Source organism: Lepidochelys kempii, chromosome 9, assembly GCF_965140265.1.
Source record: "Lepidochelys kempii isolate rLepKem1 chromosome 9, rLepKem1.hap2, whole genome shotgun sequence".
Taxonomy (NCBI): Eukaryota; Metazoa; Chordata; order Testudines; family Cheloniidae; genus Lepidochelys; species Lepidochelys kempii.
Genome location: NC_133264.1, coordinates 97,655,539 through 97,670,408, shown reverse-complemented (window position 1 = coordinate 97,670,408; position 14,870 = coordinate 97,655,539). Strand labels below are relative to the sequence as shown.

The 14,870-nt window shown below is 46.8% G+C and overlaps 1 protein-coding gene across 1 annotated transcript in view; it reads right to left on the bottom strand.

Annotated features, from left to right (window-relative positions):
• Positions 1-1,323: 1,323 nt before the first annotated feature.
• Positions 1,324-14,870, bottom strand: part of ARHGEF6 (Rac/Cdc42 guanine nucleotide exchange factor 6) — a 155,551-nt gene continuing 142,004 nt past the window's right edge. The window contains exon 23 of the mRNA XM_073358449.1: positions 1,324-2,881. Coding sequence (XP_073214550.1) covers positions 2,875-2,881 — 7 coding nt within the window. The 3' untranslated portion in view covers positions 1,324-2,874. The remainder of the gene's footprint in view (positions 2,882-14,870) is intronic.

Here is a 14,870-nt window from a genome sequence, read left to right as displayed (position 1 = left end):
CAGCACCAGAACCTGACAAAGTGAAACCAGGCGAGTAGATGATGTCAGCATGGTGACGAGAGTGATGAGGACATGGACACAGACTTTTCACAAAGTACGGGCCCCTGCAATGTGCACATCATGGTGTCAGTTGGGCAGGTTCATGCCATGGAACACCGATTCCGGGCCCAGGAAACAAGCACAGACTGGTGGGACCGCATAGTGTTGCGGGTCTGGGATGATTCCCAGTGGCTGCAAAACTTTCACATGTGTAAGGGCACTTTCATGGAACTTTGTGACTTGCTTTCCCCTGCCCTGAAGCGCAAGAATACCAAGAGAAGAGCTGCCCTCACAGTTGAGGAGCAAGTGGCGATAGCCCTGTGGAAGCTTGCAATGCCAGACAGCTACTGGTCAGTCAGGAATCAGTTTGGAGTAGGCAAATTGACTGTGGGGGCTGCTGTGATGCAAGTAGCCAAACGCTATCACTGAGCTGCTAATATCAAGGGTAGTGAGTCTGGGAAATGCGCAGGTCCTAGTGGATGGCTTTGCTGCAATAGGATTCCCTAACTGTGGTGGGGCCATAGACAGAACCCATATCCCTATCTTGGGACCGGAGCACCAAGCCGGCGAGTACATAAACAGAAACGGATACTTTTCAGTGGTGCTGCAAGCACTGGTGGATCACAAGGGACATTTCACCAACATCAATGTGGGATGGCCAGGAAAGGTACATGACCCTTGCATCTTCAGGAACTCTGATCTGTTTCAACAGCTGCAGCAAGGGACTTACTTTCCAGACCAGAAAACTGTTGGGGATGTTGAAATGCCTATAGTTATCCTTGGGGACCCAGCCTACCCCTTAATGCCATGGCTCATGAAGCCTTACACAGGCAGCCTGGACAGTTGTCAGGAGCAAGTGCAGAATGGTGATAGAATGTGCATTTGGACATTTAAAAGCATGCTGGTGCAGTTTACGGACTCGCTTAGACCTCAGCGAAACCAATATTCCCACTGTTATTACTGCTTGCTGTGTGCTCCACAATATCTGTGAGAGTGAGGGGGAGACTTTTATAGCAGGGTGGAAGGTTGAGGCAAATCGCCTGGCTGCTGGTTACGGACAGCCAGACACCAGGGTGGTTAGAAGAGCACAGGAGGGCGCGGTGCGTATCAGAGAAGCTTTGAAAGCCAGTTTCATGACTGGTCAGGCTATGGTGTGAAAGTTCTGTTTGTTTCTCCTTGATGAAACCCCCCCACCCCGCCCCTCGGTTCACTCTACTTCCCTGTAAGCTAACCACCCTCCCCTCCTCCCTTCGATCACCGCTTGCAGAGGCAATAAAGTCATTGCTGCTTCACATTCATGCATTCTTTATTCATTCATCACACAAATAGGGGGATAACTACCAAGGTAGCCCAGGAGGGGTGGTGGAGGACAGAAGCACCAGTAGGGGTGGTGGAGGAAGGAAGGACAAGGCCACACAGCACTTTAAAACTTATTGAAAGCCAGACTTCTGTTGCTTGGGCAATCCTCTGGGGTGGAGTGGCTGGATGCCCCCCCACCATGTTCTTGGGCATCTGGGTGAGGAGGCTATGGAACTTAGGGAGGAGGGCAGTTGGTTACACAGGGGCTGTAGGGGCAGTCTGTGCTCCAGCTGCCTTTCCTGAAGCTCAACCATAGGCTGGAGCATATTAGTTTGATCCTCCAGCAGCCTCAGCATTGAATCCTGCCTCCTCTCATCATGCTGCCGCCACCTTTCAGCTTCAGCCCTCTCTTCAGCCCACCACCTCTCCTCCCGGTCATTTTGCACTTTCCTGCACTCTGACATCGTCTGCCTCCACGCATTTGTCTGTGCTCTGACAGTGCAGGAGGACAGCATGAGCTCAGAGAACATTTCATCGCAAGTGTGCTTTTTTCGCCTTCTAATCTTCGCTAGCCTCTGGGAAGGAGAAGATCCTGTGATCCTTGAAACACATGCAGCTGGTGGAGAAGAAAAGGACAGTGGTATTTAAAAATACATTTTATAGAACAATGAGTACACTCTTTCACGGTAAACCTTGCTGTTAACATTACATACACAGCACATGTGCTTTCGTTCCAAAGTCACATTTTGCCTCCCCCCAGCGCGTGGCTAACTACAGGCAAACAGTGTAGCAGGAATGGGCACCTCTGAATGTCCCCTTCAGAAAAGCACCCTATTTCAGCCAGGTGACCATGAATGATATCACTCTCTTGAGGATAACAGAGAGAGATAAAGAACGGATGTTGTTTGAACGCCAGCAAACATACACTGCAATGCTTTATTCTATAATGATTCCTGAGTATGTGCTACTGGCCTGGAGTGGTAAAGTGTCCTACTGTGGTGGATGGAATAAGGCTGCCCTCCCCAGAAACCTTTTGCAAAGGCTTTGGGAGTACATCCAGGAGAGCCATGAATGCCAGGGCAAATTAATCATTAAACATGCTTGCTTTTAAACTATGTATAGTATTTTAAAAGGTACACTCACCAGAGGTCCCTTCTCCTCCTGGCAGGTCTGGGAGGCAGCCTTGAGTGGGTTCGGGGGGTACTGGCTCCAGGTCCAGGGTGAGAGACAGTTCCTGGCTGTCGGGAAAACTGGTTTCTCTGCTTACTTGCTGTGAGCTATCATCATCATCATCATCATCTTCCTTGTCCCCAAAACCTGCTTCTGTATTGCCTCCCTCTCCATTGAAGGAGTCAAACACGGCTGGGGTAGTGGTGGCTGAACCCCCTAAAATGGCATGCAGCCCATCATGGAAGCGGCATGTTTTGGGCTCTGTCCCAGAGCGGCCGTTTGCCTCTCTGGTTTTCTGGTAGGCTTGCCTCAGCTCCTTAAGTTTCACGCAGCACTACTTCAGGTCCCTGTTATGGCCTCTGTCCTTCATGCCCTGGGAGATTTTGACAAATGTTTTGGCATTTTGAAAACTGCAACAGAGTTCTGATAGCATGGATTCCTCTCCCCATACAGCGATCAGATCCCGTACCTCCCGTTCAGTCCATGCTGGAGCTCTTTTGAGATTCTGGGATGCCATCATGGTCACCTCTGCTGATGAGCTCTGTGCTCACTTGCAGCTTGCCACGCTGGCCAAACAGGAAATTGAAATTCAAAAGTTCGCAGTTCTTTTCCTGTCTACCTGGCCAGTGCATCTGGGTTGAGAGTGCTGCCCAGAGCGGTCACAATGGAGCACTCTGGGATAGCTCCCAGAGGCCAATACCATCTAATTGTGTCCACAGTACCCCAAATTTGACCCGGCAAGGCCGATTTCAGCGCTAATCCCCTTGTCGGGGGTGGAGTAAGGAAATCAATTTTAAGAGCCCTTTAAGTCAAGAAAAAGGCTTTATCGTGTGGACGGGTGCAGGGTTAAATTGACTTAATGCTGCTAAATTTGACCTCAACTTCTAGTGTAGACCAAGGCTAAAAGTGTTATTATATATTGATTTAGTTGAATGTAACACACACACACGTTCACTGTTCAGTCCTGGGTTGTAGCTGATTAGCTTGCACTGCTAAGTTTACAGGTCTGAGCTAAAGATCAGTGACCAGTTTTAAACCTGTAAGAATCTATACACAAAAGCTACACCAGCTTACCTGGATTTGTTATACCAATGCCACTGCTGTGCAAAGACAAAACACTGAAAATTAACACTTCATATTTAGTCAGAATGGTTTTTCTTCTCCTGATCCAGCATTAGGCATAGCTTTCCAGTAAGTTTCTTCTTTGATATTGCTACTCTGGCCACTCCAGCTCACATTGACTGAAAAGACTCATTGCATGTTTTAAGGCTATAATAAGCTACTCTGACTTCCTGTCTAACAGGCCATAAAATTCTATCCAGTAATTCCTGCAGCAAACCGGATAGCTTCTGGTAGTAACTTAGATGAAGTTACAACTTTGAAATTGCAAGTGTAATATCATCCTTTTTTGAAAGGAATAGTTAAAATGATTTTCCTTTAAAACACTGAAGATGTGAGATTACAAAATTGAATGTCAAGATTGAAAATTGTAGAAATATAAAAGGGTTATTTTGCCACTGTCCAGCTTTTTATTTGTCACCAAAATGACTTTTAAGGTGTATATCTTTTACTGGGATGACATGAGGCATACACCCCCCCTATTATACACACACCCCTCCCCCCATATTATATACCCTCAACATTCCACTCAGGAAGGATATTTTAAACATACTCTGAGCAGTGCTCTGCTACATTAGATGGATTTAGAAAGGGAAGTGAAGAGAGTACCAATAGCTATGTGAAAACACAGAGGGATTTAAGCAGAAAGCAAATTTCCAGGAAACTGGGATTTTATCTTTACTTGTATGTACAAGAATTCTGAGCACCTGTATTTATATCAGTAATGGGTAAGGACTGGTTCCTCTAGGACAGTGATCTCCAACCTTTTTAAGCACAAGATCACCTTTTGAATTTAAGTGCAACCCAGGATCTACCTCAAAGAAAATGTAGAAACAGTAATCACACAAACCCCCTTGCCCTGCCCACCTCTTCCCCCAGGGCCACAACCTTGGCCCGCCCCTTCTCTGAAGCCCCACACCACTCACTCCACCCCCCCCTCGCTTTCCCTCACCCACTTTCGCTGGGCTGAGACGGGGTGTTGGGGTGTGGGGTCTGGGCTAGGGCTGAGGGTTTGGAGTGTGGGAGGGGCTCCAGGCTGAGCCTGGGGAAGATGTGTAGGAGGGGGCTCAGGGTGCAGCCTCTGGGAGGGAGCTCAGGGCTGGAGCAGGAGGTTGGGGTGTAGGATGGGGTGCTGGCTTCAGGAGGGGGCTTAGGCAGTGGGTTGGGGTGCAGGGTATGGGCTCTGGGAGGGGGTTTTGGTGCAGATAGGGGTGCAGACTCCAGCTGGGCGCCGCTTACCTGAGGTGGCAGCGGCACAGCGGGGCTAAGGCAGGCTTCCTTGTGTGCCCTGTCCCCATGCCACTCCCCGTTTGGCTGCAAAAGGGTTAGCAACCGTATCATGATTGACTGGCCGATCACGGAGCCTGTGAGAGTGGATCTCATTCTCAGTGATCTACCAGTAAGTGACCATTGTTCTAGGAGGAGGAATTTCTTCCTTTGGCCAGCAGGGAGTGGTCAATACTCCTCCAGATTTGCCCCCATGTTAGCTGGGGGTAGCATGGCTAGTTTTACTTTTCCTCTAAACAATGTTAGAGGCACAAGATGGGTGAGACACTATTGTTTATTGGACCATCTTCTGTTGGTGAAAGAAGCTTTTGAGTTACACAGAGCACTTCCCCAGGTCTGGGAAAGGTACTCAGTGTCAGCTAAACACAAGGTTAAACAGATAGCTTAGCATAAGTAGTTACCACAGAGTATGGGAACCATTCAAAGTGAAGTGGCCCATTGAACACCCCTGTAGTCTGACAAACCGACAGAAGTTGGTCCAATAAAGGATATTACCTCCCACACCTTGCCTCTCTAATATCCTGGGACCCACATGGCTACAACATCTCTGCATTCCAACAATCTTGGTGGTTGAGCGCATTTTTTGCTGCTGCTTTTGACTTTCCATCCACAATTGTATTTCTGATTATGCTGACGTACTATTCCCTCTGGAGATGATGTCTTCATTCCCATGCTCTACATATTCTCTTCCTAACAAAAACTTGGCAAAATATTATATTGCATTCTGTAACTACCGTCTGGTGCATCCCACATTTCTGTTCAGTTTCAGCTCCAAATGATTAATCACTATGGTGATGAGTACTGAGACATGTCCACTCCTATCTAATAACGGACAGCAACCAATGACTTCTGATTTTCTTAAATACTAGTGCAACCTCTCTATTTCCTCTGCAGAAACTGTTCGGTGGGAGTGAGAAGGGGAAGAAGGGTCAGAAATGGAAATGCTCTCAGGCATTAAAGTCACAGGTAACTTCTTGATCAGCACAATCTCAGTGGCAACCTCCCATTTACTGCGGAAGTGACTTTTCCAAGTCAGAATATGCACAAAAACACTGACCCAGTCAGCAAAGCATTATGGAAGACATGACATATTGTTAGAAAGACAAGGTGGTTGTCACATACCACTCCACATGAGGTATCATTAAAGTCTTGTCTACACTACAATGTTGCTCCTGCTAATGTAAGTTGCCCATTACACTGTCTTAACTCCACCACCATGAGAGGCATAGCGCTTAGGTCAATGTAGTTAGGTGGACACTGTGTTGCTTACATCAGACTGTCAGCCCCTGGCAGCGGGGCTCTGGCTGTCGGTCCACCCCCCACACTGACAGATAAATCAGTGAAAGTTCTCCTGGGAGAGGGGGAGGATGTGCACTGCCAACAGAAGGAGCATAGTGTGGTCATGTAAAACCGATGCTGTGACAATACGTTGACATAATTTTGTAGTCAAGACCTGCCCTTTATAATTACAATTCATAATCAATGGGGATCATATCCTGAAAGATTTCTTTCATGAACCTCCACTTTTGGCCTTCAAACAACTCTCAACCTCTCCAAGCACCATCAGAAACAAGCTCCCCACAGACCAGGGCCCACCAATTCAAAGAGGCACGAGACCAGTGGTCTCCAACCTTTTTAGCCCCAGATCACTTTTTGAATCTAAGGGCAATGCAGGATGTACCCCACCCCTTCCCCAAAGCCCTGTTCCTTCCCCAAATCCCCGCCTCACTCACTCAATCCCCCCCCCCACCATTGCTTGCTCTCCCCCACCCTCACTCATTTTCACCAGGCTGGGGCAGGGGGTCGGGGTTCGGGAGGGGGTGTGGGCTCTGGGCTGGGGCCAAGGGGTTTGCAGTGCAGAGGGGGCTCTGAGCTGAGCCTGGAGCAGGGGGTTGGGGAGGGGGTGAGGGGTGCAACATCTAGGAGGGAGTTTGGGTGCAGGAGGGGGCTCCAGACTGGACACAGTGTTGGGGTGCAGGAGGGGGTACAGGGTGCTGACTCTGGGAGGGGATCAGGGCTGGGGGTACAGGAGAGAGTTTGGGGTGCAAGAGGGGACAACATGCTCCTGCAGGCCCTGGGTGGGGAGCACGTGGCTCTGCACATTGCCCTTCTCTGGGAGCACCAATCCTGCAGCTCTCCTGGCTAATGGGAGCTGTGGGGGTGGTGCTTGCAGGCAGGAGCAGCATGCAGAGGGAGATACCTGCAGCCAGAACCACCCCCCCCCCCCATCTCCAGGGCCATGCTGGCTGCTTCTGGGAGTGACGTGGAGCTGGGGTAGGCAGGGAGTCTGCCTTAGCAGCAGCCACACTGCACCACCAGAGATCGTGATTGACTGGGAGAGCCTCTAGGATTGACCAGTTGGTGACCACTGCACTAGACCTTGCCATAACAGACGCAAAACCTGCAGACATATCTCCAGGGCTATGATGATCAATACACCTTTCTACCCCGCAACACACCTTTCAAGATCCATGGGTCCTACGCATGCCTATCATATGTGATGTACCTCATCCAGTGCATCAAATGCCCCGAAAATTATGTAGAAGAAATGAGAATCATTATGCTCCCGCATGAACCACTCACAGAAAAGTGATAAGACAAAATTACCATATCACCCATGGGCAAACACTTTTTACAAGACAAATCACTCCATATCTGACCTCTGTCCTTGTCCTCAAAGAAACCTTCCAAAGATGATCCTAGGAGCTTAATTCATAACTTTGATAGACACTAAAAATCATTGACTTAGTAATGACACTGGATCAATGGCTCATTACAACAATTTGTAACCTGCCTTTGCCTTATGACTGCAGAGGTGTTAGCTGCCTACTTTACCTTGAATGGTCTCTTGCATTGCAACATGTGTTAACTCCTGGTGTCAGAGTAGCAGCTGTGTTAGTCTCTAAGATGCCACAAGTACTCCTTTTCTTTTTGCGCATACAAACATTTATTTGAGCATAAGCTTTTGTGAGCTACAGCTCACTTCATCGGATGTTAACTCCTGGTGGTTAACACTCTGTTTCACCTCGCATTTAGCTATGAGACCAAGTACCTTTCCCAGAGCTGAAGAACTTTGTGTGGCTCAAAAGCTTGTCTCTCTCACCACAGAAGTTAGTCCAATGAGAGATATTACCTCAGCCACCTTGTCTTTCTAATATCCTGGGATCAGTACAGATACAACTACACTGCAATCCACATTGTTAGGTTTTCAGGCTCCTGTGAACTACCCCAGAAAGATTTCAGAGTAGCAGCCGTGTTAGTCTGTATTCGCAAAAAGAAAAGGAGGACTTGTGGCACCTTAGAGACTAACCAATTTATTAGAGCATAAGCTTTCGTGAGCTACAGCTCACTTCCTCAGATGCATATCGTGGAAACTGCAGCAGGCTTTATATATACACAGAGAATATGAAACAATACCTATTCCCACCCCACTGTCCTGCTGGTAATAGCTTATCTAAAGTGATTTCCAGCACAAATCCAGGTTTTCTCACCCTCCACCCCCCCCACACAAATTCACTCTCCTGCTGGTGATAGCCCATCCAAAGTGACAACTCTTTACACAATGTGCATGACAATCAAGCTGGGCTATTTCCTGCATAAATCCAGGTTCTCACATCCCCCCCACCCCCATACACACACAAACTCACTCTCCTGCTGGTAATAGCTCATCCAAACTGACCACTCTTCAAGTTAAAATCCAAGTTAAACCAGAACATCTGGGGGGGGGGGTAGGAAAAAACAAGAGGAAACAGGCTACCTTGCATAATGACTTAGCCACTCCAAGTCTCTATTTAAGCCTAAATTAATAGTATCCAATTTGCAAATGAATTCCAATTCAGCAGTTTCTCGCTGGAGTCTGGATTTGAAGTTTTTTTGTTTTAAGATAGCGACCTTCATGTCTCTGATCGCGTGACCAGAGAGATTGAAGTGTTCTCCGACTGGTTTATGAATGTTACAATTCTTGACATCTGATTTGTGTCCATTTATTCTTTTACGTAGAGACTGTCCAGTTTGACCAATGTACATGGCAGAGGGGCATTGCTGGCACAGGATGGCATATATCACATTGGTGGATGTGCAGGTGAACGAGCCTCTGATAGTGTGGCTGATGTTATTAGGCCCTGTGATGGTGTCCCCTGAATAGATATGTGGGCACAGTTGGCAACGGGCTTTGTTGCAAGGATAAGTTCCTGGGTTAGTGGTTCTGTTGTGTGGTATGTGGTTGTTGGTGAGTATTTGCTTCAGGTTGCGGGGCTGTCTGTAGGCAAGGACTGGCCTGTCTCCCAAGATTTGTGAGAGTGTTGGGTCATCCTTTAGGATAGGTTGTAGATCCTTAATAATGCGTTGGAGGGGTTTTAGTTGGGGGCTGAAGGTGACGGCTAGTGGCGTTCTGTTATTTTCTTTGTTAGGCCTGTCCTGTAGTAGGTAACTTCTGGGAACTCTTCTGGCTCTATCAATCTGTTTCTTTACTTCTGCAGGTGGGTATTGTAGTTGTAAGAAAGCTTGACAGAGATCTTGTAGGTGTTTGTCTCTGTCTGAGGGGTTGGAGCAAATGCGGTTGTATCGCAGAGCTTGGCTGTAGACGATGGATCGTGTGGTGTGGTCAGGGTGAAAGCTGGAGGCATGCAGGTAGGAATAGCGGTCAAAAAAAAACCAACCTTCCACACAAACTTCCTCGTGGCTGGATTTTACTAAAACTAGACAAGCCATTTACAACGCACACTTTGCTTCTCTACAAAAGAAAAAGGACACTAAACTTTCTAAACTACTACATGCTACAAGGGGCCACAGCAATGGTTCCCTCAACCCACCTAGCAATATTGTTAACCTATCCAACTATACTCTCAGCCCAGCAGAAGCAGCTGTTCTATCTCGGGGCCTCTCCTTCTGCCCCTCCACCCCCACGAACATGATACAGTTCTGTGGTGACCTAGAATCCTATTTTCGACGTCTCCGACTCAAGGAATATTTCCAAAATACCTCTGAACAGCATACTAATCCACAGAGGTCTCCCTACCAACACTACAGAAAGAGGGATTCTAGGTGGACTCCTCCTGAAGGTCGAAACAGCAGACTGGACTTCTACATAGAGTGCTTCCGCCGACGTGCACGGGCTGAAATTGTGGAAAAGCAGCATCACTTGCCCCATAACCTCAGCCATGCGGAACGCAATGCCATCCACAGCCTCAGAAACAACTCTGACATCATAATCAAAAAGGCTGACAAAGGAGGTGCTGTTGTCGTCATGAATAGGTCGGAATATGAACAAGAGGCTGCTCGGCAGCTCTCCAACACGAGTTTCTACAAGCCATTACCCTCTGATCCCACTGAGAGTTACCAAAAGCAACTACAGCATTTGCTCAAGAAACTTCCTGAAAAAGCACAAGATCAAATCCGCACAGACACACCCCTGGAACCCCGACCTGGGATATTCTATCTACTACCCAAGATCCATAAACCTGGAAATCCTGGGCGCCCCATCATCTCAGGCATTGGCACCCTGACAGCAGGATTGTCTGGCTATGTAGACTCCCTCCTCAGGCCCTACGCTACCAGCACTCCCAGCTACCTTCGAGACACCACTGACTTCCTGAGGAAACTACAATCCATCGGTGATCTTCCTGATAACACCATCCTGGCCACTATGGATGTAGAAGCCCTCTACACCAACATTCCACACAAAGATGGACTACAAGCCGTCAAGAACACTATCCCCGATAATGTCACGGCTAACCTGGTGGCTGAACTTTGTGACTTTGTCCTTACCCATAACTACTTCACATTTGGGGACAATGTATACCTTCAGATCAGCGGCACTGCTATGGGTACCCGCATGGCCCCACAGTATGCCAACATTTTTATGGCTGATTTAGAACAACGCTTCCTCAGCTCTCGTCCCCTAAAGCCCCTACTCTACTTGCGCTATATTGATGACATCTTCATCATCTGGACCCATGGAAAAGAAGCCCTTGAGGAATTCCACCATGATTTCAACAATTTCCATCCCACCACCAACCTCAGCCTGGTCCAGTCCACACAAGAGATCCACTTCCTGGACACTACAGTGCTAATAAACAATGGTCACATAAACACCACCCTATACCGGAAACCTACTGACCGCTATTCCTACCTGCATGCCTCCAGCTTTCACCCTGACCACACCACACGATCCATCGTCTACAGCCAAGCTCTGCGATACAACCGCATTTGCTCCAACCCCTCAGACAGAGACAAACACCTACAAGATCTCTGTCAAGCTTTCTTACAACTACAATACCCACCTGCAGAAGTAAAGAAACAGATTGATAGAGCCAGAAGAGTTCCCAGAAGTTACCTACTACAGGACAGGCCTAACAAAGAAAATAACAGAACGCCACTAGCCGTCACCTTCAGCCCCCAACTAAAACCCCTCCAACGCATTATTAAGGATCTACAACCTATCCTAAAGGATGACCCAACACTCTCACAAATCTTGGGAGACAGGCCAGTCCTTGCCTACAGACAGCCCCGCAACCTGAAGCAAATACTCACCAACAACCACATACCACACAACAGAACCACTAACCCAGGAACTTATCCTTGCAACAAAGCCCGTTGCCAACTGTGCCCACATATCTATTCAGGGGACACCATCACAGGGCCTAATAACATCAGCCACACTATCAGAGGCTCGTTCACCTGCACATCCACCAATGTGATATATGCCATCATGTGCCAGCAATGCCCCTCTGCCATGTACATTGGTCAAACTGGACAGTCTCTACGTAAAAGAATAAATGGACACAAATCAGATGTCAAGAATTGTAACATTCATAAACCAGTCGGAGAACACTTCAATCTCTCTGGTCACGCGATCAGAGACATGAAGGTCGCTATCTTAAAACAAAAAAACTTCAAATCCAGACTCCAGCGAGAAACTGCTGAATTGGAATTCATTTGCAAATTGGATACTATTAATTTAGGCTTAAATAGAGACTTGGAGTGGCTAAGTCATTATGCAAGGTAGCCTGTTTCCTCTTGTTTTTTCCTACCCCCCCCCCCAGATGTTCTGGTTTAACTTGGATTTTAACTTGAAGAGTGGTCAGTTTGGATGAGCTATTACCAGCAGGAGAGTGAGTTTGTGTGTGTATGGGGGTGGGGGGGATGTGAGAACCTGGATTTATGCAGGAAATAGCCCAGCTTGATTGTCATGCACATTGTGTAAAGAGTTGTCACTTTGGATGGGCTATCACCAGCAGGAGAGTGAATTTGTGTGGGGGGGTGGAGGGTGAGAAAACCTGGATTTGTGCTGGAAATCACTTTAGATAAGCTATTACCAGCAGGACAGTGGGGTGGGAATAGGTATTGTTTCATATTCTCTGTGTATATATAAAGCCTGCTGCAGTTTCCACGATATGCATCTGAGGAAGTGAGCTGTAGCTCACGAAAGCTTATGCTCTAATAAATTGGTTAGTTACCCCAGAAAGAAAATCCCTACACTCAGTCTTTGGGGAAAGAAGGGAACTTGTAGTGATCTAAAATACCAGTTCACTGAGTATTTGTGTTTATCAATTTACAAACTCTACATGATGAGGATCAGTGAAGATCAGATGAAGGCTCTCCATATTTATAAATGCAAGAATTTATACCAAGTCCAAAGGCTCATGACAAAGTATTCCAGACAAGTCCTTACACACTGTGGCAAAGCTATCTGCTCTGCCAGCTCTATTAGAAGGCATCAAGTTGAAGAGTTATGTTAAATTAATCACACTTGTTTCATATGTAATCCTGGTGATTGCTGTATAAGAAGCTACAATGCACTCTTGCCAAATGATCAAATTAAAAGACTATATTACCAAAAAGTCTGAAATTCTCTTTTGCTTGTTTATATTTGTAGACAGGCAGGCAGACTTCTGACTCCTTCATGGGTGAGATGACTATGTTCCAACCTCTGCTGTTGTGATGTGATAATTTTCCTGGGTGGCTGGAAACTGGTTTGATACTCCACCCTGTCTTCTAATCACTTGTTAACAGTGTTAAAAATAGTCTCCTGCTGTAATTGCAGATAGAGATTCTCATTACTAGCAAAACAAGCTGAAAGCTTAAGGGGGAGGGGAATATGCTATTGGGTAAATGTGTCCCATTACAGCAAAAAGCAACCAACTTTGACAGTGGGCTGTATTGGCAAATTTATTGCCTCTTACCACCACATACTGCTTATTTTTTAAAATTTGGGCACAGTTAGTCCCATGCTGAAATTTACGTTTCAATCGTTTCTTTCGTATAGACTAGCATTTGTTTTAATTTTGGCTCAAAGCCTCTTATGCTGTGGAACACACTTGACAAAGTGAGCGCTCACAGAATTATAGCTGGTTATACTGCTAATTCACTCATGCAGCAAGACACGGCCTAAGTCTGCTCTTCCACCAGTGTAAATCAGGAGTAGTTCCACTGAAAGCAATGGAGGAACAGCAGGGTAAAACAGAGGCAAACAGATCAGAAGCAGCAGGAGCAACAAATAGCTTTCAGATCAGTGATGTCTAGAGGCACCACTAGATGGCACAGAAACCTAGCAAAGAGAGAGCGAGAGCTTTTGATCACAGTTTTGCTAAAACCAATATGCATCTGCTTTGTTGACATGTTCCTAATGCGCTGAAGCCAACAAAAATAATGCAATTTTAAGAGGAACAAACGGGGTGCTTGTGAGTTCAGATACAGTGTACTTTGCCACAAATTCACAAATGCATCCGATGAAGTGAGCTGTAGCTCACGAAAGCTTATGCTCAAATAAATTTGTTAGTCTCTAAGATGCCACAAGTCCTCCTTTTCTTTTTGCGAAATTCTAGGTCCATCCATCCAAGTACTTATGTTTCTCACCCTATCATAGCATCTGAGTGCCTCAATCTTTAGCTTAACCCCCTGTGAGGTACAGGAGTCCTATCATTCTGCTTTTGTGGATGGTGAATGGACCCCTCCCCAGCCCCCCATCTCCCAAGTCAAAGACTAGTGTTCTAACCACTGGACCAAAGAAAGTCTAGAACCAGGCCCCTTTGATAAAGTATCTCAAGCTGGGCACCCAAAGTCATTTGGTGCTTTGGAAACACTAAGGGTTTGATAGTCCAGATTAGCTATTGCACACAAACTCCCCACATGGACATTCATTGTACACTGACTGCCTTCATCCAGTTTGGCTTAATCCACTTCCGAAGTGGATTACAGTAAACCACAGTGTGAAAAGAAATGACCACACAGGGAGTTAGTGCAGGATAGCTGCTACTCCTTAAAAACTCTCACACCCTTATTTCTCAATAGCTTCCCTGTGCAGACAAGGCCTTAGTCTGAGTGCCCAGCAGGTGGTTCCAGCGATGTCAAGTTGCACTCATTTACCGAACAGTTTTGCCTGCATTAGTTCCCAGCATCTCTTATTTCACTGTGCTGCTCTAACATACGTGGCACGGGATGTGGCTTGGAGTAAGGTTTGTTCCCTCCTACACCCCTATGCAGGTCCAGGGACAAGTTAGCGCCTAGTAACAGATAGGCGTTACTGCTTTTCTCTCCTATTGAGATTGAGGAGTTGACCCAGCTACGGGTGAGGGTAAGACCCAGCTGGATCCTAGTCCTGCCCATCCATTACCAATGGAATCGTTAGCTAGGCTCCAAGAGCACAAACTTTATCTTGAGATGTACACCTTAGGTTGCACCCTATTTATAGGTATGAGATTTTTTTTTTTATTAGCTCATCACCTTAGCTATAGGACCCTAGGCTGAGCTTATGAGGCTGGCTGTTTAGAAATTCATCATTTACACAAGCCACTCAAGGCTTGGTCTACACTTAAAGCTTATATTGGCATAGCTATGTCAGTCAGAAGTGTGGTTTTAACAGTCCTGACTAACACCACTATGCTGACAACAGCCCCAGAGTCCTTGCAGCCATGCTGACAGAGAAATGCTTTTGTCGGCATGAACATCATCATTCT